This window comes from Mugil cephalus, chromosome 16, assembly GCF_022458985.1.
Source record: "Mugil cephalus isolate CIBA_MC_2020 chromosome 16, CIBA_Mcephalus_1.1, whole genome shotgun sequence".
NCBI lineage: Eukaryota > Metazoa > Chordata > Actinopteri > Mugiliformes > Mugilidae > Mugil > Mugil cephalus.
This window is the reverse complement of record NC_061785.1, coordinates 19,702,474-19,725,260: the sequence shown is the minus strand read 5'-3', so window position 1 is coordinate 19,725,260 and position 22,787 is coordinate 19,702,474. Positions and strand designations below refer to the sequence as shown.

The window sequence follows — 22,787 nt, the reverse complement described above, 5'->3', positions numbered from 1 at the left end:
TTTCAGAGACAAAACACCTCCAGGTTATGTAACCTGTCACTTGACAAGTTACCAGCATGCTGTCACAGGATCCTGAGATATGAAGCTATGATTCAATCAGATTAATGTTTTTTTATAATCAGCTAACATGGGGTCTGTTTGGCAGGAATCAGTGAATCACCTGGCTTATCATCTTGCCTCGCACACATACAGTACACATGTTAAATTACATCATACACATGAAACATTACCACCACCGTCTTTCCATTACATCATAGCTGTTGTTGACTTTCAGTAACACAAGTAATGAGTTTTACCTAACGGATGCATACTTCTTACAAGTTTGCATCCATCTATAATTTTCCTGTCCAAATATGCATCCGGAAAGACAAGAAAAAGACCTTTGCAAATGCCATTGCATAACATTGCAAAACCATACAGCATGCTGTTTGCGGGAGTGAAGTTTTTCTAAGATTTGTTCAAGATTCAAGATACAAATCACTTTATTGATCCCTGCAGGTAAATTATTTTGTCCAAGAGTCATGAGATAAGAAAAGAACATATTTAAACGAGACACTAACATATGAATAAAATAAAATAAGATTAAGAATGAGGTACAAGTAAAAGTTACAAAAAAATATACAGTCCAATTTACATGAAATACACAGTAAATAAAACATTTTAGCTAAAGTGGCTCAGTGTAAGTGTGTGTTAACTTTGTGCTTATTAACTGGTCACTTAGATGAAAATAAATGTTAAATAAATAGAAGTTAAATGACTTTGGTTCAGGAACAAGATCACGCCTCAAACATCTAATTACCCACTCTTGCCTTCATAGGTGCACCGAACCTGGCTTGGCTCAGTTCTCAAACCCCACCACCCAAACCCTCTCTGTTCTCTCTTCTCTCTTACATTCTCATTACAGGAACTGGGGGACAAGGAACCAACACCTCCAACCCTCTAAACTATTTTGTACAAAAAGTTAAGCCTTCAGTGGAAAACTAGATTCCAATGCACCAAAATACAGTATACACAAAATATAAATGAATCTGCTACTCAGCAGTGAAATAAGAAATTTCTGATTCCGACGTCTCGGGTTGTTGATTTATCCAGAAGAGAGATTCACGTAAACAAAGCCAGTATGTGCATCAGTGTATTAAACTGGTATTAAACATTGACCAAGGGACAATGTTGAAGTTTTCCTTCTTCTGGAATGATTACATGGTCAAACATTTATTTTGGTTCATTTACAAACTTCTTTTAGCCAACAAACACATTTTTTTTTTTTATTATTTTTTTTATCTACAACAGAAAACTGACTGAACTTGAGACACAGCTTAAGTATTTACAGAACGTTTAGAGTGGTTGGTCAGTTACTTCTTCATTTGAAAAATGTAGATAGGTGTGTCCGACTCAGTCAAGCAAGTGACACTAAGTGAGAACTGATACACAAAAGAGCCATTTTAGTTTTGTTTCCACAAAAGAAAAGGATTAACGAGACAATTATCGAGTGACATCCATAGTTCTCTCTGAATCTCACTCTGTCAGCTGTCAGGCATAGTGACAGTACATTCATTCTTTGGGAATTGTTTGCATCTAAATGTTTAAATCTCTAACTTGTTGAGAAAATAATTCTGTTTCACTATATTGAAACAGTGCTGGAAAATGCTCGATGCAACATTTATGTGTTTAGCCCTTTTTAGATTGTTGTTTTAGATGAAAACAAGTCATGATTAAGTCAACAATTTTTTTTCTTAGTCATTTATCTGGAAATGTGTTTTTAGCCCGGACTGTTGTCATGGGTGAAATCAAATCATGATAAAGTCAACAATTATTTTCCTTAGTGATTCATCTAGAAATCATTTGTCAGAAGGAGAATCTGCCTTGTCCTGGCACAGCCCGATGGAAGAATTAAACATTGCAATGAGGTATCGGTTGCAAAGAATAGGCCGGATTCAGTGGAAAACTTCAGGAAGTGACCAAGTATGACGTGTATAACAGACAGATAAGGAAGCGAGGAAAAAAGAATTGATGAGCAAAATGACAATAGATACTAAGCTATCAATAGCCCCTTTCATACGTGACAAAAGTCCTGGGTTGTCCTGGATCTTTTCAGCAGTGTGAAAGGGTTGACCTGGCATTTTTATCGATTCGGCTCGGCTGCAGTAAATTACACCGCAAATTACCTACCATAATATTCATAGAGGTCCTGTCATAATAGTGATACATTGCAAATGTGATTCAGGGGTTTAGAAGTATTTACTATTTGGAGGTTTTTGCTTAATTTGTGTTTTTTTTCTGCCTCTCGTCACTTACAAATTATGATGGATGCGTTGTAATTCAAAGTTTGGACAGATGTTAGGGCACAAAGTCGAGATGTCGCTGAACAATCACTCGTTTAGTTTAGTTTCAACTGCAATTTAGCAGAGTCACAGACAAAATACTAAATAAACAAAACTTAATTGATTGGTTCCATAAAAATACATACAATAAATTGAGTATTGGGTCATTGTGGTGCCAGTGATCCACTAATGAAGGACATGCTTTTTATTTAAAATTTTCAGTTGCTGTGTTTCATATCTATTTAAAGCCAGTACAATTGAAAGTTCTTCAGAGACAAAACTCGCTAAAAAAAAAAAAAAAGAAAAAGAAAAAACCTAACACAGGAAACACAACTGAAGATACAGATTCTCAGCCTGGAAGGATACAGCTACTGCCAGATCACCAGGAAGTGCAGGTGCAGTCCTTCAGCAGTTGGATCCACTCTGTAGAAATACAGATGAACAAACAACTTGGGAGACAAACCAAGATCTGGGCGTCCAAGGTTTTCTTCAGCAAGAAATTGTTGGATCCTGATCCGCATGTGCAGGGAAAATGGCTGAATGACATCACAGGAGCTCAAACAGCAGTGGTCAAACCAAACTGGTGTCCATTGTTCCACCCAATTCAATTAAATTCAATTCAATTCAATTTTATTTATATAGCGCCGATAACAATACAAATTGTTTCAAGTCACTTTACAGAGGGGTGGGGTGTTGGAGGCTTTTTAAAGAGCTATTTGGACAGCTAGATAGTAAAGAGTTACAATAATCCAGCCGGGAAGACACAAATGCATGAACTAGTTTCACAATTTTACGCAGGTGAAAGAAAGCAGTCCTGGTCACCTGCTTTATGTGAGAATTAAAGGATATATCCTGGTCAAATATAACAGTGTTTCCCAATCCTGGTCCTCAGGGAACACTGCCCTGCATGTTTTAGATGTTGTTTTGTTGTTTTAGATGATCAGCTCATCATCAAGCTCTGCACTGGCCTGATAACGAACCACTCATTTGAATCAGGTGTGTTGGAGCAGGAAACATCTAAAACATGCAGAACAGTGTTCCCAAGGACAAGAATTGGGAAACACAGAAATATAACACCAAGTTTTTTTTTTCACAGTAGTACTGGAGGCCAAGGTAACGCCATCCAACAAAACTAGTTGATTAGATAATGAATCTCTGACATGTTTAGGGCCAAATACAATGACTTCTGTTTTGTCTGATTTTAAAAGTAGAAAATGACATGTCATCCAAGCCTTTATGTCTTTATGTTTTTGTTTCATGGATAAATATAGCTGGGTATCATCTGCGTAGTAATGGAAGTTTATGCCATGCTTTCTAATAATATTGCCTAAGCGAAGAATGTATATTGTGAATAATATTGGTCCTAACATAGAACCCTGAGGAACTCCATAGCTTACTTTGGTATATATAGAAGAGTTGTTGTTTACATGGACAAACTGAAATCTGTCTGAATCTGACATTCAAACCAGTCTAATGCAGTTCCTGTAATCTTGATCACACTTTCAAGTCTCTGTAGTAGAATACTGTGATCAATAGTGTCAAATACATCACTAAGATCTAGCAGCACTTGTGCAGCACACTGTATGTGGTCGACTTTTAGATGCTAAAGGTCCTACAAGGCTGTCAAAAAGCCCCTGATCAATGAGAGACAGAGGTCAGCCTGGCATCGTTGGGCCCAAGCACACAAAAACTGGACAGTCAGGAACTGGGAAAAGATTCAGATGAGTCCAGTTTCCAGCTTTATCTTCCTCCTGCTAAAATGAGGGTATGCAGAAGGCCAGGCAAAGCATTATCTCCAGCATGTACAGTACCTACTGTCAAAAATGGTGGAGGCATTATCATGGTTTGTGGATGCATGAGCGCTGCTGGTGTTGGTCATCTCACTGCCACACATCCAGGGCAGTAGAACTTGGCTGCAGGAGCACAGTATCCAGTTATTGAAAATCTGTGGAGGATCATAAAAAGGTCTGTTTCAAAGTGCAAACCAAATAATTTTGAAGAATTAAAAGTAATAATCCAGGAAGAAAGGGACAAGATTACCCCTCAACCGTGTGAAAGGCTTGTGGGGAACATGCCAGCCAGGATGAGAGCTCTACTGTGTGCCAATGTCAGAAGTACTAAATATTAATTTGATAATGTGATGATTTATTTATTTTTTGTTTAGTTTTGAACACAATCTCTGTTTTTTGTTGACTTTGATACTGACAATGTTGAGAACTGACATACTGAAACTGTCAAGAATTTGGTTTTTCTTGTAAACAATAAACAAAATAAACATCATTTGTATTTGTCTAATATGGCCACACCTTTTGAAACACAAAAAGGATTCCAGGATTTCCACAAAGGATAATATTTGACACTGTAAAATTTTATGGGTGTCCGAAAACTTTTTTTCCACCACTGTACATATACAGTATGTGCCATATGCTATATATAGCTATATATAGTTTAGCTATATATAGCTTTATAGCACAGCCTTTTTTATTGATCATGGCAGCGCTCACTCAGACATTTTCCAGTCTGCGTTGAGTTTGTATACTTTGCAAAACAAAACTCAACCTCCATGCCTACATGCTTTGCATTGTTTACCTGGCAGTGTTCCTCATCTCATCTTCTACTACCACTTATCCTCACTAAGGTCGCAGGGGTTGCTGGAGCCTATACCAGCTGTCATTGGGCAAGAGGCGGAGTACACCCTGGACAGGTCTATCACAGGGCTAACACAGAGACAAACAACCCTTGGCACTCACACTCGCACCTAGGGTCAATTTAGTGTCACCAGTTAACCTAACGAGCATGTCTTTGGAGATGGGACAAAACTGGAGTACCTTGAGAAAACCCCCGCAGACACAGGGAGAACATGCAAACCACCCAGAAAGGGCCGAGCTCTTAAATGCACTTAAATTTGTAATGATGACGTTGTCAACGTGATTACGCATGAGAGGGAGGGGAAAAAACTGGCACACAGCTCTCACAGCAGAAGGTCAGACCAACCCCCGTGCTGGCATTCTGAAAGCACACCGAAGCGGGCGACCACCCACTATTTTAAGTGTGAAAGCGGTCTGTCTGTCTGTCTGTCTGTCTGTCTGTCGATAGATAGATAGATAGATAGATAGATAGATAGATAGATAGATAGATAGATAGATAGATAGACAGACAGACATTTGGAGTTGGAGTGTGGGCCCTGAACTAAAGTGAGTTTAACACCCCTTAGTTAACTGATAAGAACAAATGCAGTGTGAAACGCGTACCGCAATTTACCTTATTACACCGCTAATTACCGTATTTCCTCTGATACTGGCCGCTACTCAATTGATGGCCGGGGGCGTCGTTTACACGAATAAATAAAGGCCGGCCTCAAATACAGGCCGGATGCGGTATTCAGCCAATTGTAGACGTAATAACACACAGGTACCACAGACGGGAGCAGCTACATTTGACGTGTCACGTGAACCCAGGTTTTCAACGAAACACTGTCAAAACAACAGAGACCTTTAGCAGCATGGTGCAAACAAGAGGAAAATTCAAGGACAAGGTTTTAACATATGCAGAGCAGAATATGGGAGAAAAAGCTGCGAGACGTTTTAATATTAATATTGAATAAGTTATTCTGACACAAGGGTGGTGTTATGGGCAAACATAAATAAATAAATAAATAAATAAAAGACATCTGTATAATTTACCCAATAAATGGACCCAGGTCAAACTGATGTAAAGGTGTAATTTATTCGGTCGTAGGTTCTGACCAAGCATTTATTCATCCTGTCCCGGCTGCTGTTGTATGGTGTGCCAGCTAAAGTGAAATAAACAAATAGCAGAGTAAATGGTAGGAATTTTTTGAGCAAATATACCGGTACGAACGGTATGAAAGAACGGGAAGGCTTCCCTCTAATAAAGGACTGACTCTAATAATGGCCGGGTACTCTATGCGGCTGAGTAAATAAAGGCCGGGCCACTATCGTCAAATCGTAATCCAGTGCGAATCGATATCTTTGTGATTCAGGGGTTTAGGAGTTTTTTCTATGTTTTTGTTTAATTTGCGTTTTTTTTTGTTTTTTTTTTTGCTTCTTGGCACTTACGAATTATGACGGTTGTGCTATAATTGAAAGTTTGTACAGATGTTAGAGCGCACAGCCGAGATGTTCAGACAGATGAACCACTGATGTATTCATCGGCAAAGGTGGAGCTGATTTAAATACTGACAGGTCGTTGGTAATTTCTTCCCCGGGATAAACAGTATCAAAACATATTTTTTATTACCCATTATAATTCGCAAAGTAAGCTAAATATCTATTTATAGTCAATTTATATGGCGTTACGCATTACGTCCATGCTTTCCGCTGTTTACCTCGCGGTGTTCCAACGCACTTAAGTGTGTAATGATGACGTTGTCACCAAATGACAATGTGAAGGTGGCCGTGGGTTTGACCTGCAAACACGGACATGTGCAGCACCTCACAGCTTCTAAAAATGTAACACCATTTGCACAGTGTAGGCGATACTTTCTCACAGCAGCTTCGCTGAAGTGTTATACATTGCTATTGTTAACTTGAGCAAATATTCTCGTGCAAACGAGACAGTCTTAAGTAGTGTGAGTGACTGCATCGTTCGTGCTGCAGGTCGTGCTTCGTGTCATTTTAAGTAGCGGTAAAGCCGCAGTCAACAATTTATAAACAATCAAATATGGAATCAGTCGCTCGATTATACAGATAGACCGGATGTGTTAGACCAGCGAAAGAATTCATGAACAGCTGTCATTTGTAGAGCATCTGCAGCTTCCTTAATATAGAAGATTGAACAAAAACTTTTTTAGTAAAAAAGAAAAAAGAAAAAAAAGTATATATATATAAAAAGCATGTACATACATATAATCTACATTCTACAGGTTTTATGTGTTCTTAACATATAAGAACATTCAGAATAAACTTAAGCTTTGTCCTCCATTGACTGAAATACTAATAATAGAATACCTAGTCTGCAAATCCTCCAGTGGCCCCTGTTTACACGGAGAGAACAGTCTTGAGTTTTCTCTGCGCTACTCTTTATTTGTCAATAACATAATTATGAGTACTTAAACTAAAATTGCTTTCACGTTCATGCCATTAATAATGTTGGTTTTAAATTAAAATGAAACGTATCCTGGTATTTAGCTCCATCTGCTGGTAGGACTGAGAAATTGCAAGACACTTTGCAGCTTGGCCACCTAATTTAGGAATGAACAGGAATTCCTTCTTTACTGCCATTTTTAGGATTTCTGACCATAAGCCAGGACAAAAATTACATCAAACGAGACATGTGTAATCACAATCATACAATGCTGTACAAAAATAACTGCTGCTTCATCAAGTTCCTGGACTGAAAATCATTATGCATATCTTCTGGGATGAGTCTCCAGTCATTTATCTCTGAAAATACGAAACAAAACAGCTGTAAACAATGTGATAATACTGCAGGAGGAGAGAACATGCTTTTCCAATCCAGTGTGGCTTCAGCTTTGCGAGAAAAAAAAAAGGTGTTGACTTTCACAAGTAACACTTCTATCCAGCCTTTTCCTTCATTCCTTCAATTGCGGTTCGTCGTTTCAGGTTGGTGTAGAGCAGTGCAAAGTTGATAATGTATGTTGACACACAGACCATGCAGAAATCCCCCAGAACAAAGGTGAGAATTGATGCGAGATAGAGCGAACCGGCAACGGACACCCAGGAGGCAAAGACCAAAAACAGTGCTGCTTTTTTAGACAGAGACAGTCCTGCAATAAACACAAACAGATATTTTGGAAGGAGATCGCGTAAGTCAGCATGTTAGCAAAAAATACATTCACAGCACTACAGTGAAATATGCAAATAGGTCCAAACATGGTTCACTGGCGCGCTGGCCTGCAAAGGATGTTCTGTCTAAAAACACTCAGCATTGCACTGTTATTTGCAGAAGATAATGACAGACTAACCGAGGCCCATCTGCAGAATGTAAAATATGATGCCAAGCACGCTGTTGGGTTGATTCAGAGGGCTATCTTTGGCCACAAAGAACTGGACCAAACCAAATCCACGTCCCCATCTGCCAAAAAGAAAGGGGAAACAGTCAGAGCAATGCATTCTTAGAAATAAAGAAACAAGTACTCTAAAATGAGTCTGCCATGCAGAGATTCGGTGGTGCAAGAAGTTCTCAAAATCTTTTACCAAAGTGGAAACTGGAAATTACAATAAAAAAATGCTAGGTTAATGCTTAAAAGTATTCATTAAATATACCCTGGCCATGTGTCAGCTGTCTATCCGACACAGTTAGATTAGTATTGGTTTAGTATCCGTAGTAGTACAACACTTTTAATACTGCCAGGTGTCTTAATTAACCGCACAAGAGTTTGCTATATTTTACATCATCCATTGCATCATGATCATCTTTTTAAATTCCTAGTCTTCTTAAGTAACTACAACTAGAAGTAGATTCAAGATAAAATAGTCAAGTAAAATTGCAATTAACTACAGCACTGGGTACATTTACTTTGTTACGTTACACCACTGCAGAGATTGTTTTGCAGTATAAAACATTAAAACTATTTTCCATGAAATGCCAACAGAGAGACGTGTAGTGTTTTCAGAGGAATTTGCAACACGTGGCAGTGAAGGAGGGTCATAAAAAAAATTCCTCCAGATCATCAGTTTTCATGAAAGGTTTCCGTGTGGATCACCGGTTGCCTGAGTGCAGGAATAAAACGCGGAATAAAAACATACCTGGAGGTGAAAACTTTCGAGCAGCTCACAGATTCCCCCAGGTCACACATCGCCCTGTAATCTGGGTTTCTCTCTCGGGACAGCTCCACATGAAGGGCATAAACGGACAAAACCATGCCGAAAATGCACAAAAACACGCGCACCTTTCTCTCCCACTGAGGCAAACCCCGAGCCACAGCCATGTGGACAATCTTAGGCTCGGTTATGGCTTGAATTAAAGCGGAAATCCCGATAGGTTTTCTTTACAAACTTCACCAAACTGTCCTTCTGGTCAAGGTGACGTGTTGAAGTTCAGTTTCTCGCGTTTGATTGGTCTGGCAGAGTTTTGGAGCTGCCATTCATTGGATGATCGGGTCCAGATGTTGAGGACAGGCTGGTGGGCGTTTACTACGTGTTCACTGTGGACTTCAGCCTGGTTTGGGAAATTTTTGACGAGGCCACTGCAGGTTTTATGTTGCGTCAAAGCAAAAAACTTTACAATACACTACTAATACAGTTTATAGAATACAAAACCTTTATTTGCCCCTCAGTGACGGAATTGCAGATTATATTTGCATTTACTCTACATTATGCATTACATAAGTAATATCATTAAGTTTTTAGGATATTTACTCACAATTAGGAAAAACTGAGTAGAGCACTTGCAAATGTGTCCATCGTCATTTGGTTTACTTCACTGCGTTATTATCTCATATCCGATCCGTGACGGAAATGGCGAAATTAAGTCGTTTCAATCAAATTGTTTTAAACCATGCCATTTTACTGTGTGTCTTAAAAAGTCAAAATCGAGTTATTCTTTTCTTTTTTCGTCCTGTCTTTCTTTTCCTGCTTAACTGATTACGTATAACAATTAATATTATTGCTGTCATTATTAGTAATAGAAGTAGTCGTAATATTAGTATTTTTAGTATTGGTATTTGTTATTCTTCTAATACCTCAAACATATGCAGTGCATCACGTAATGTGGTCCATATACTGCCCCTCCCAAAGTAATTAAATTGTGGAAAACGGCTGCCTATAAAATAAATAAATAAAATTAAATAAAACAGGGACCCTACTATTTACGATGTTGACCCGCCCCCCACACATGACCGCCGCTCCTATTGGACGGCCTTCCCGACGTCACGCCACCTCATTGGTCCGCCACATGCCGCTCAAACCCAACGCGGAACTGCACGAGGAAGCGGCAGACAAAAACAAGAGATCGCTACGCTTTTACATGATCAAAAACATAAATCCGGATGTTGCGGTTGGGTCACAAGGTGAATGTTTGTTCCGTTATGTGGGTCACATACCTGTGCTGTGCCGTTTGTGTCCAAAAACCGAGAAAGACAGGGTTTAAGAGTAACGTTTCTTGAAAGACAGAGCTTCAGGTAACGTTGACTAGCCTACGCCCCTGCGTCAAGAAGGCTGGTAAGGGTGCGTCTATCTCATATAGTGTGTTTATTTATCAACGCGTAGTACAATAATTAGCGTCTTATATATAGCTACTCGCGAGTTTATCCTCTAGCGACGTATACGAAGGCTGATGATGTGGAGAGGTCGTTTGAGTGAGAGCTACAGGTTTTGGACCGTTCACCGCCAGGCCTAACCAGTGTGAAGTTACTGGGCGATGTGTGTTGGTCACACCTCGTTTCTGTCCCATCATTTCATCTTCACAGTCAGTTTATTTAAACGTGAAATACCTGCCTTATCAACTCAAAGACTTTAAAACTGCCGTTTTTATTTCAATCAAGCGAAGTTTTACCTGTGGGATAATGGCTCAATCTCGGTTGACCTTAGCACCACGTGACTTAACTTGGCGTAAACACACCTGAGGTGTCTCCTTGGGGTCCCGGGAATTGACCACTCATCAGGGAAAGTCAGTGGAAAAAAAGGTTTTACTTTGTGGTTCTTTGCAGCTACCAGTAAGATAGTTTCCAAGTAGTGCAAATATTAACCCCAATAGATGCCATTTATCCAGAACTACATTTTCAGTATAATACTATTGAATAAATGATCTGTAATTTTGTCTATTAAGTGTTATAACACCCCAAAGCCAAAAGAAACAATTGTTTAAAATATTAAGTTATGCGTTTAAATATAACTTCTAAGAAACTGGGGCAAGCAATTGGAAAGAAAAGTGACCAAATCAGTAATTTGATTATTTTTTGATCAACCAACTGGTAAACTTTATGATATTTAAGGCTCATCAGTTATTCCAGACTTTAAAACAAATTACAGTGTTACGGGCTTACTGTGCCACAATTATACATTTATGTTGTCCACGTGAGTAATTCTTGATTTGGCATGGCATTTGTATGCTCATTGACTGAGATGCCAGGAACCATATATCCTTATATAGTTGTAATCGTTTAAATCGTATCAGCCGCATCTATTTGTCTTAAACAGCAGAAAACGAACTACAACAATGCCAAATCCACAAAATGAGTAGTGTAAATAACATCGGACTGTTTGTTTGTTTTTAAATCATAGGTCAGGGTTGACAGTGTACTAATATTGTACATGCTGATGTAACTCTAGTTGTAGAAAACAAGCCGTACAATACCACTGCAACATGATACCAATGAACACCTCTCACTTTGCCATTTGATCCTTTTTCAGAAAAATGTCAACCAAGGAGGAAGGAGACGGTAAAAATGGTCGACCTCTTGTGTCCAGTGAAAGAATGGCCACTGACAAAAACAGCGATAACCGGAGCCAGCATGGAGTCGAGGCAACGGGCACCACCACGGACACCAGCACGGCAGCAAAGAACCTTGCTTTGCTCAAAGCTCACTCTCTAGATGTGAAGTTCGACGTCGGGGAGGAGTATGATGTCATAGAAACCATTGGAACTGGGGCCTACGGAGTTGTTTCATCTGCCAGGAGAAGGGACAATGGTAGGGATGACCGACGTGTACTGCAGTGCAATCATAATTCGATCGTGGAAAATCAGTTGCCTTTCAAACTCTGCTCTCCGCTCTGTTTTACATGTACATTTCACAGGCCAGCAGGTGGCGATAAAGAAGATCTCCAACGCTTTTGAAGTGGTGACAAATGCCAAACGCACCTTGCGAGAATTGAAGATTCTCAAGCACTTCAAACATGACAACATTATCGCTATCAAAGACATCTTGCAGCCAAACCTTCCTCACTCTGCCTTCAAGTCTGTGTATGTACTTTTTTTGTTTTTATACTGACTTTGGTGGCAAATAATACTAAATAGTACTAAAATATTTGTCAAATGTCATATTATGTTGTCATATTTGTCAAAATGTTCACACACAACTAAACATTCTGGAGATATAAACTTTGAGGCAAATTTCATTCAAAAAAGAACTTCTTCCTTCATCAACCATCATTGAGACTGTATCAATGGTAGAGAGAAGTATTCATTCTTCTGTTATTGCTTGTTTTTTTTTTATATATACTCAGCAACTCTATAGGCAACTTTATATGAGACAAGTGGAATATTTAAAGAAAAAAGGTGCGTCTTTTATAAAGCCATTTTAGATGTGTTTGGCTTCAAACTGTGAAGTGGATTCGTGTACGTCTATTTGAGTAGTTTTGCTTTTCATCCAAGTATAAATCAAAAATGCTGCCATGAAAATTTCAATACATAGTTCTTAGTGGTATCTTACTAGTAAAATCCTTTTTTGGTGCATGTGCTAATTCACATGAAATTCACAATTCACCTATGAAAAATAAAGGCAGTTTGGATGACTTATTAGCTTCAGTAAACTTTTCTGAGGCCTGTCTAAGGTAGAGGGGACTTTTGTAACCGCAGATTACATTCTACCACTCAGCATTAGAATATTTCACCACAGGTCCACATTTTTCTTCAGTTTGTGCATCATGAAAACATTAGTCCTATTGCCACGTGAGCAGACTGTGTCTGTCACTCACTTTTCTGCTTCCCATATGTGCAGGTATGTGGTGCTGGACCTCATGGAGAGTGACCTGCACCAGATCATACACTCTGCCCAGACGCTAACCCCAGAGCACACACGCTACTTCCTGTACCAGCTCCTCCGTGGCCTTAAGTATGTGCATTCTGCCAACGTCATCCACCGTGACCTCAAACCCTCCAACCTGTTGGTGAACGAAAACTGTGAGTTAAAAATTGGCGACTTCGGCATGGCAAGGGGTCTCAGCTCACACCCTGAGGAGTCTCATTCCTTCATGACCGAATACGTGGCGACTCGGTGGTACCGTGCTCCTGAACTCCTGCTGTCTCTGAATCACTATAGTTTGGCCATTGACTTGTGGTCTGTTGGTTGCATCTTTGCTGAAATGTTGGGCCGGAGGCAGCTTTTTCCCGGGAAGCACTATGTGCACCAGCTCCAGCTCATTTTAAGTGTGTTAGGCACTCCTCCCGAGGGTTTAATTTGTGGTATTAGGGCTGACAGGGTGCGCTCCTATGTTCAAAGTCTTCCATCGCGGTCCGCTAGGCCTTTGGCGGAGCTGTACCCACAAGCTGAACCGCAAGCTTTGGACCTGCTTGGGGCCATGTTGCGCTTTGACCCTCGTGAACGAATCAGTGTTACAGAAGCGCTGGAGCACCCTTACCTGTCCAAGTACCACGACCAAGATGACGAGCCAATCTGTGTGCCAGCTTTTGACTTTGAGTTTGACAAGCTTCCAATGAACAAAGAGCAAATTAAGGAGGCGATTTTGATGGAGATCCAAGACTTTCATCGGAAGAAGCAGACCTGTCGTCAGAGACTGCAGTTCAGGCCGTTAGCGAGGGTGAACGGCGGCACTTCCACACAAAGCAGTAACCAGTGTAATGCTCAGTCTGCATCCGTCACCCTGACCGGATCAGCGTTGGTTCCTATGGCACAACACTCACAAACAGCACAGATACATCAGCACCAAATGAGAGATGTGAAAACTCAGCAGCAAGAGCAAGCACCAGCAGAAGTGAACCATGTATTTACAAATCAGATGAAAACCTTTAACAAGCCCGCATCCCCGCCTCATGGGACCCATCATTTGCCTCTTCTCAGTAAGAACGAAAGCGGCCCTGTTGATGTAGACATGCCCAGCGCCAACTCTGACAGCGGTCAGCCGGAGACCATAGATCTAACAACACCAGTGTCCGGTCAGGATGCTCCATCAGAAACGATGAGAGACAGTGAGGCACAAGAGCAGCTAACAAGCACCCAGGCTTCCCAGAGCCGGCCCATGGCCCAGGCTCCCAACTCCATTCCTGCAACACCAGCACAGACCATGACACCCCTACCCACCACTGCCACTGTGCCTTCCCTTTCTCTCTCTGCGGCACAGGCCCAGTCACTCTCTCAGTCCCTTTCACAGTCATTGTCCAAGAATGCCAGGCCTCCTTCATGTGCTGCAGATGGAACCAGAAAAGAAGGCGCCATTTCAGAGGATACTAAAGCTGCACTTAAAGCAGCCATATTGAAATCAGCTCTCAGACATAAAGCCAGGGGTGGTAAGTACCTATCGGCTCCATCGTCCCATGTCATTCTTAAGGCCTTCTTCATCTGAGTTTGATGTTTTCGTTGCAGATGGAGGCACCTCTACTCTGGGCATCGACGCTTGCGCAGGAGGAGGTGTGTCGTCGTCCCAGTCGTCTGTTCCTGAGTCGCGTCGGCCAGTCACCGCCCAGGAGCGCCAGCGAGAACGAGAGGAGAAAAGGAGGAAGAGGCAGGAGCGAGCGAGAGAGAGGGAGAGGAAAATGAAGGAAAAGGAAAGAAGAGAGGGAAAACAGGGGGATTCGCTGGGCGGGGTCTTGCTGAGTGACAACGATAAAAGCCTTTTACAGCGCTGGACAAAGATGATGGACAGCCGCAATGAGAAGTCTCATACTTCTAATAACGATGGCACAAAGAGTAAGGACTGTAACGTGAACTCCCACAGGGGTGTAGTTATTGGTGAGAACGCTCAAGGAGCACTGCACAATAAAACAGACAAGGAAGCGAGGAAGATTCAGCCTCATGAACAGTTAATGTCTCAAGTTAAACCTAACCAGCCGGGCTTATTTCAGCCTCCCAGCAACCAGCAACCATCATTACTGTTCTCCATGAGCCAGAGGAAGCCTCCAGCGGACATAGTTGTTGCAGTAAGCGGAGGGCTAGATGTAATGAATGTCACTGGTGGCTTTGTTAAAAACACACTCAAACCTCACAATGAGAGCAACGGGCAAAGCGGATTCAACTGTTTGGGGAATTGGAGCGGGCAGCAAATAGAGACGAGGCCACAACCACAACCAAACAGGACGCCACAGCCTCCTTCGTCAAGCTTTCTTCAGCCCCAGCTCCAACCTCAGATCCAAACCCAACCTGACTCTCAGCCTCAGTCACAGCTGCTTCCCCTAGAGAGTTTTTTGTCTAAAGCTCCACCACTAAACACCAGAGAGACAAACGGAAATGTGGAAATCAGAGGTCAAAATAATGTCAACCCTAGCTCTTTGAATGCAAGCGCTGGACCAGCAGAGAAGCTTTGTACTTCTGGAGGAGATAAAACCGGACCACAGACCACAAACGCTCTCTGCGGAGCTTTAGGGGTCCCCTCTCAGCCTCATCCCAGCTTAGGATTCACAGATACTGGACAGCAAGGACCCTCCATTGCTCCCGACATCCATACAGTAACACTGCAGCTCTCAAAGTCCCAGGTGTGCATTGTGATTTATTGTAGTGTTTTCCTTGTATTGACGGAGCTCTGTTGTTGCCCTCGGAAGCATTATTCATATATATACCTCGCTTAAAAGTCACAATCTTGTGCCTGCTTCGAACTGATGTAAAGGTTGCAAAGTTCAGTTAACCTCAAGTTTTCCACTTTCCTCTCTGTCAGGTAGAGGACGTTTTACCCCCCGTGTTTTCGGTCACGCCAAAGGGCAGCGGGGCTGGGTACGGCGTTGGCTTTGACCTGGATGACCTTCTCAACCAGTCTCTTACAGACCTACCTTGTGACCGAGACAGGTGAGGTCAAATACAATTATATATACACATTTATATTGATAAAAAAATTATACGTGAGAAGAATTTCCTTTTTGCCCATTCATAAAACAGCGTTATGTGGTGTGGACGCATGATACCATTCCAACATTATTTTGAATATGAGCAAATTCTGTATTTAATCAACATTTTCTAAATCAGCTCTTATTTTCTGAGTATAGAGACATTTCAATATTAGTCAGGTTTTAGTCGATCTAATCTGCAACTACTGGAAAGGTTTGGGTAAAAAGGGTGTTGCATGTATACCTGATATTACTAATGCTGTAAAAACTTGTATATTTTGAGCCATAAACATAGTGATATCCATTTATACACTATGTTCATTACATCAGCTGCAACAGAAGAAGTTCAGTCAAAGAACAGGTTCACACGAGTCTGTGAAACTGATGTGCAGTATATTAAAATTTGGGATTTTCTTATCAGTAATTGCCAAGAGATTCCTCCTTAAGGCAGTTTCAACACATGGCGCAACATTCATATTCACAGTTTGTTCAAGTGAATACTAGAATACCAATACTGCTAAATGTTTTACTATATAAAGCATGACTATAATACTGTGATTCTACATAGAATTTCAGGTCTCTTCCATGTCCAGACACTGCCCCTTTACATTCTGCAAATTTAACCTTCTTTTTGAGTTAAATTGCTGTGCCTAAAACCAGCAGTTAAATTAATTCTCTACTTCTGTGCAAGTTTCTCAGTTAATCGTTTTGTCCATAAAATGTCCACAAAAACGAGTGTTCGTCGGCTTACCCAAACCACAATGACTGAATCTGGTTGTCACAATAATGATAGCCGTAAAACCGTGCTCTACAATCTTGAAAGCTAATTAGTAGTATCTACTTAAGGGGAGGAGAAGAGTTGAATGATGCATGTAAACACCTTAAAGCTGTACTTTAAAAAACATATGACCAGTCTAGGCTTGATGCTTTAGTTTAATTTAATGCTTGATCTTACGTCTTCCTTACAATGAGCAACACGACAAATGACTGATAAAGTGTCAAAGCAGCACATTTAATTAACTTTAAATAGGAACTGAATTGAGGACATACTGTACATATGGACAATCACCCTCCACTTGTGTGAAAACAAACTCACTTTAACAGTGCAGTCATGAAGGGGGATTAAGTGACCAGTGTATCTAATGAGTTCTTTTCAAGTTGGACTTTCAGTCTTGTCCCTTTCTGTCATTCTTTCTGCATTCTCTTCTTCTCGTCCATCAGTTACGACTCAATCCCCCTGTCGGCCTCCCTGTTGTCTGACTGGAGCGAGGTTCACCGCATGACTCCGGCTGATCTGGAGTCTCTGCAGCAGGAGTTACAGCTCGGATCTCCCATGATCCTCTCTGATACCATTCCTCCTGACGGCTGACGTTCCCCTCAAACACAACACTTGGATTTGTGTAAATGTTTCTCATCACAACAACACTTAACAAATTAATTTAAAAGCTCTTTTTTTGTTTGTTTGTTTTTTTACTAGGCACTACCAGGCATTCTTTTTGTTACCGTTACGACATGCTTTCTTTGCAATAAAGAAAACTGCATCATCACTTGTCTTTGCTACTGGATATTTAATGAGCTAACAATAAAAGTCTTGGAAAAAAATGGATGGACAGAGCAGTGAGGTGGTTATAAGAATAAAATTAACAATTTATTGCAAATACAAAACACATGATTTATTTAACTCAGAAATCTGACGTAAAGTACAAATGTATCAAAACTACTTCATATCAAAACTCATAATGCAGCGTTCTAAAAATGAGATATTTTAAGTTTAATATGGCTTAATGTGCATGTGAGATACGAGACTATTTTGCTAATTTAACTACTCGGGATATGACTGTCTCATCTCTGAAGCAGCGTCAGTAGAGCGGATAGAATGCTGAACAACACGACAACCACCCCACAACAGTTATGATTGGCTCGGCCGTACAGTTGGATCTCTGGTATTGTGCTGCGGATGAAGCTGGAGTAGCTGGTCAGTCTGGTATACACGCCTGGTTTGTTTTGCTTCGCACAGCCCAGCCCGAAACTCACCACCCCAGCCTGCACCCAGGTGCCGTTTACCATTTGGCAGACAAGGGGTCCTCCTGAATCCCCCTGCGAAGACAAAAGAATCGACTTAAACCGCTGGGAAACATGTACGCACCAATTAGACAGAAAAGAAGCAACTTCTTTTAATTGCATTGTCTTCTGTGTAGCTCTACCAGCTGATCCAACAGTACCTGGCAGGAGTCCTTGCCGCCCTCTTGGTATCCAGCACAGATCATGTCAGACAGAATGTCCACCTGCTCCGCTGGGTCCGTTTGGTACATATCCTGACATGAACTCTGGGAGATGATTGGCACCTGTACTTCCTGCAGAGTTCCGATTCCTTGGAGAGGAACTGAGGGGGACACAAGGACCAGCAGAGGATGAAGGAAAGAACCATACCACTTTTTGCTATGGTACCAACATTGCAATTGTGAAAAATATGTAAAATTACAAACTGATGTTCAGTATAATTAGGTACATAGTTCCAGCAATTTTTCCATTTCAAATTTTTCCAGACTACATTTCAAATAGACGTTCACAGGGGGAACATCATGTCAGTATTACATTCCTCTGGTATATGATTTTATGTTGCCAAATCATGAAACTCTACATAGCTCATTCAAATCGGTTAACACCTCAGGCAATTTCAATGTGAAAATTTAAACTGTGGGAGCAACAAGGAACTAAATCTCTACGCTTGCAATTCAGAGACAGTGTTGCATTTTTCTTTAAAGCTAATTTGGTTAAAGATTTTGGATCTGGTGCAGTTGTAAGATTCTTAGGGCAGAACTGTTTTTCAGCTCATGCATGGTGTGTGTGTGTGTGTGTGTGTGTGTGTGTGTGTGTGTTCTGTTGCACACCGAGATCCCTCCCTAGCTTTTGTTTACTTATTGTAAGATAGCTCTCACACTGTGGTTAACATTTTGGCTGCGTGCATAAAACAAAACGCTGCACGTATGAACATCACTTTTTAATTCTGAATTTCATATTTTATATATAAAAAATCAGAGCCCCAATCAGGAAACTATATTTTTTTCCAGTACTGCATGGGAACAGTATAATTATGCATGAGCCAAAACTATTGCTCAGCTTAGTCATCCAAAAATACCTGTATGAAACAGTATCTGAGGAAATCTTTTAAAACGTATTACTGCTTACTATATACATTATTTACGTGGAATCTGCAATCCTTGCTCTGGTTCAAGATTCATCAGATAAATTTGTTTCCAACTTAAATGTAGAACGTAAATCTTTTGCCTTCATTTGAGCTATAGAGCAAAATGGCCGAATAAAAGTTGCGCGCGGAATTTAGCAAGCCTTACCATCTTCCCGGATGTTCCCCCAGCCAGTGACATAGCAAAACATGTTACTTGGGAACAGGGTTGAAGCGGTGGGCAAGCAGATAGGACTGGCATGATCTGACCAGGTTATTGGGCTGGACAGCTCTACCAGCGCTAGATCTTTCCCGTTGTGTGGGTCCTCGTAGCCGGGCGCGATCACCACCTGTCTCGCGTGGTGTAACGTTTCGTACCGGTTGAAACCATTCAGCTGGTAGCGGCCAACGTAGATGATGTAGGGGCTCAGGTCAGATGGACTGAAAGGTGACAGAAGGACACTGAATGAAACCTGCTACACTGGAAATCTAAGCCAGAAACATGAAACCTTTACATTTTGTCGCAACTCAGAACGAAGTATCGAACGGTTTTATTCGCTGTAGGTTATTTCTTGAAATGAGTGTGAAATGGAGAAAGTGTTTGCAGGATTTGTGAGTTCTGGCGTGCAAAAATAAATGGTTATTAGGCACGCACGTAATCCTAATTTGTTCACCCCTCCAATACTTGAAGGTCGTGGAGTAGGCCGAATTCCGGACAAAGAGCACATTTGTTCCCCTCAGTGCTCTCCGCTAAAGTCGCTTCAGATTTGCGTTCATTTCTGCAGTAGCAGTGAACACTAGCTGTGAGGACGGTGCCAGAGCTTTGGGTCCGTCCTACAGGACTTGTGCGCCGTTGCCTCCTTGTCTGGAATGTTCAGAGCCGAGCCCTGCATATTTCTGAGGCTGAAAACCGGTATTTCAATGAAGGGGAGCGGAGTGCAACGGCGAGCGCCAGAAAGAGAGGAAAACACTACAGAAAGGAAACAGCCCATGGACGTATTAAAGGCATGGCTGTTAGAGAAAACAATGTTCATGCTTTATTGTATGCTCACATGTATTCACCTCCATACAAAGGTATGTGTGAGCTTACGTGGTAATTTGCCACCTTTGCCTTGGAGTTTGTTTTAATAAGTAGTACTAAATAAAACAAGATAAATTTCCATTTCTTCCAAAATACATGATGTAGCAGGCACCTTAAAAAAAAGACATGTTAGCTCAATGTCTAAATCTCACAATAATACTGTTCAGGTAGGTCATGCTAATTCAGGGTTTTGACAAGTGCTGATGTCGTGTTTGTCGCCCAGACAAATACCTGCAGCTGCAGTAGAGATGAGAGTGATGTATCTGTGATGTGTATCTACGCCTGTGAATAATGCTCTGCTCCTCCACACATCGCAACAGTTCAGACTCATTCCAGGTTTATCCAGGGGAAGGGTTTGCAACAAAGCTTCTAAATCCTGAGCTCCACCAGAAATGTCTAAAAACATTTTATATAAATAAGCCTGTCTTGTGCACAAAATTAAATTTCAGTGTTTTATTTGAGTTAGGGTGGAGCTTTTCACTGGCTCAGATAAACCAGGGCCTCTTTCTGCTTTCCATTTTGTCTTTTTAACATCCTGAGACATGAGCTTTTTTTTTAGTTTGCATTTTTTTTTTTTTTTTATTTCTCCAAGGTAGAAATCCGATAATCCTTGATTTGGGACCAGTAGGACCGAAGAAGTATAAAAACTAATCATCACCTTTGAACAGGAAGTAGTAGTTTTTGAAAAACTATGTCCTCATATGTGGACAGTTGGATTATTATTTCATTATTTATATTATAATGAAGTCACCAATATTTGACAAAATATAAAACAGTTTACTTTAATGCCTAATTAGCAAGATTGTGTCCTGCGATCATCTGCATCGGACTGGATTTCCCCATCCAAAAAGCAAATTTTAATTGGACTGGTTTTCTCTCCAAATGATGACCACGACAAAAAAAAAAAAAAAAAAAAACTGCACCACCTCTACACCTAGTGCACTGCAAAAGCTGACATAAGATTACACCCTTACACCCTATAAATGATTATTATTATTATTATTATTATTATTATTATTATTATTATTATACTGAGAATAGTTAGTTAACACAGTTGAAATTATTTCCTGTAAGCCTTTAATCCAACAGGGGGGCCTTCTTCCAAGAATTTCAATAAAATTACTCAAAACAAGCCCCTTGAAACCTGCAGATCAGCCGGGAGTTTACCTGCAGATTTCTGCCTGACCAGAGCTTTCTTACTTGGGGAAACAGTGTGCCGCTGATAGGACCCAGTTCTCCGTGATGATGGAGCCTCCACATATATGACCAACGCTTGTCTGGGAGCCCAGCAGGGGAGGGGGAGGAAAAAGAGTGAGTCACCTCAGCATCACATGCAAATAAACAAAAGCACACACTGTATAACTACCCACAGGCGCAAATGATAGCAAACAGGATTATATTGGGAGGGTTAAGGTGTAAAAGCAGCTGGTTGGGGAGGGGGACACCTACCTGAATATCCACCTGCCACGGCCAAGCCCCCTGTGAGGCGTCCACCCCACCCACAATCCTGTTCTCCATTAACGGTGGTCGGCCGCACTGTTGGGCGTAAGAAGCCGAGATACCTGCGCAAAAAACAAAAACAAAAGCCCGAGATTACATTTCTGCGTCACAAATGATGAGGGAAGCTGAACTGTAATTCACGGCGCGAGGGAGAGGGAACACACAAAAGTCGACACTCACCTGCTAGGCACAGGAAAATGGCAGGAAACCGTAATTTCGGCGACATTTTTGCTCGGTTTCGTTAGACTGCAAATATTTTCCAAATAAGACTATAGAGGCGAACGACTAATTACAAGCAAACAAACAACGTTTTACGTCCTACTGGCGCTATCTCATGCCATAAAATCCAGATATATCATTTTTGCATTTTTTCAAATCACATTTCTTTAGATGAAGTCGCCTCCCTGTCCGTATTCTCGCCAACAAGGGAACTTCTGTTCAGGCTCTGCTGAATAACCTACGGTGTAGAGAAACCGCTTCAGTCTCGGTCAGGTGGTCACCTGTGTGCTCACCTACACCCAATTAAAACCCTGCTCCCGCTCCCTCGAACCACCTGCGCCAATGAAATTGAAGAACTGCATCAACTGACGAATCAGACTCTCCTCCATGTTTTTTCCAGGCAGGTCGTTTTCCGAGTAAGACGTCCCCGCTCCTTATTAGTTAGAAGTCTTGAGTTCCACTTCCCTGTTTCTGTTTCGATGCAGATGTTTTTTTATAGATTGGTAAGTGATAGCATGCAGTCCGTGTTTTTCGTTTCAAACGTTATTGAGGCATTTAACCTTTTTGTAGCTTAAGTAAAAACTTCTTCAGTTTGGACTTTTTTTTCGAGAGAGAGAGAGAATCTTCTTGTTTTTGACGTGGGACTGCTGGTGTTTTCACATGGTTCTTGGTTCATATTCAGTGGATTTATCGCCAACAGTTTACCTGTAAACAAACGCCAGATCCGGTTCATAATTCACGCAAGGGCCCACGGGGGTTAGGGATAAGGTGGATACTGAGAATACAA

General features: G+C 41.1%; 3 protein-coding genes across 5 annotated transcripts; 1 reads left to right on the top strand and 2 right to left on the bottom strand.

The window, feature by feature from the left end:
* Positions 1–7,345: 7,345 nt before the first annotated feature.
* vkorc1 (vitamin K epoxide reductase complex, subunit 1) lies at positions 7,346–9,379 on the bottom strand. Its single transcript, XM_047608288.1, has 3 exons — positions 9,053–9,379; positions 8,269–8,378; positions 7,346–8,070 (listed from the first exon to the last, which is right to left on the bottom strand). The coding sequence occupies exons 1-3, from the start codon at positions 9,232–9,234 to the stop codon at positions 7,859–7,861; spliced, it is 504 nt and encodes a 167-aa protein (XP_047464244.1). The 5' UTR covers positions 9,235–9,379; the 3' UTR covers positions 7,346–7,858.
* An 804-nt stretch (positions 9,380–10,183) lies between these two features.
* On the top strand, positions 10,184–17,563 carry mapk7 (mitogen-activated protein kinase 7). Of its 2 annotated transcripts, none has more exons than XM_047608967.1 (7): positions 10,184–10,314; positions 11,657–11,934; positions 12,041–12,206; positions 12,964–14,489; positions 14,566–15,671; positions 15,851–15,978; positions 17,238–17,563. In XM_047608967.1, the coding sequence occupies exons 2-7, from the start codon at positions 11,661–11,663 to the stop codon at positions 17,383–17,385; spliced, it is 3,348 nt and encodes a 1,115-aa protein (XP_047464923.1). In that variant the 5' UTR covers positions 10,184–10,314; positions 11,657–11,660; the 3' UTR covers positions 17,386–17,563. The 2 variants fall into 2 exon arrangements, with proteins under 2 accessions (XP_047464923.1, XP_047464922.1); XM_047608966.1 differs by lacking the exon at positions 10,184–10,314 and adding an exon at positions 10,326–10,465.
* A 71-nt stretch (positions 17,564–17,634) lies between these two features.
* LOC125022355 (serine protease 27-like) lies at positions 17,635–22,297 on the bottom strand. 2 transcript variants are annotated; one of them, XM_047608970.1, is made up of 7 exons: positions 22,162–22,288; positions 21,962–22,066; positions 21,731–21,843; positions 21,482–21,558; positions 19,370–19,641; positions 18,239–18,399; positions 17,635–18,113 (listed from the first exon to the last, which is right to left on the bottom strand). In XM_047608970.1, the coding sequence occupies exons 2-7, from the start codon at positions 22,005–22,007 to the stop codon at positions 17,859–17,861; spliced, it is 924 nt and encodes a 307-aa protein (XP_047464926.1). In that variant the 5' UTR covers positions 22,008–22,066; positions 22,162–22,288; the 3' UTR covers positions 17,635–17,858. The 2 variants fall into 2 exon arrangements, with proteins under 2 accessions (XP_047464926.1, XP_047464925.1); XM_047608969.1 differs by having other exon boundaries at positions 21,962–22,297.
* Between the last annotated feature and the right edge of the window lie 490 nt (positions 22,298–22,787).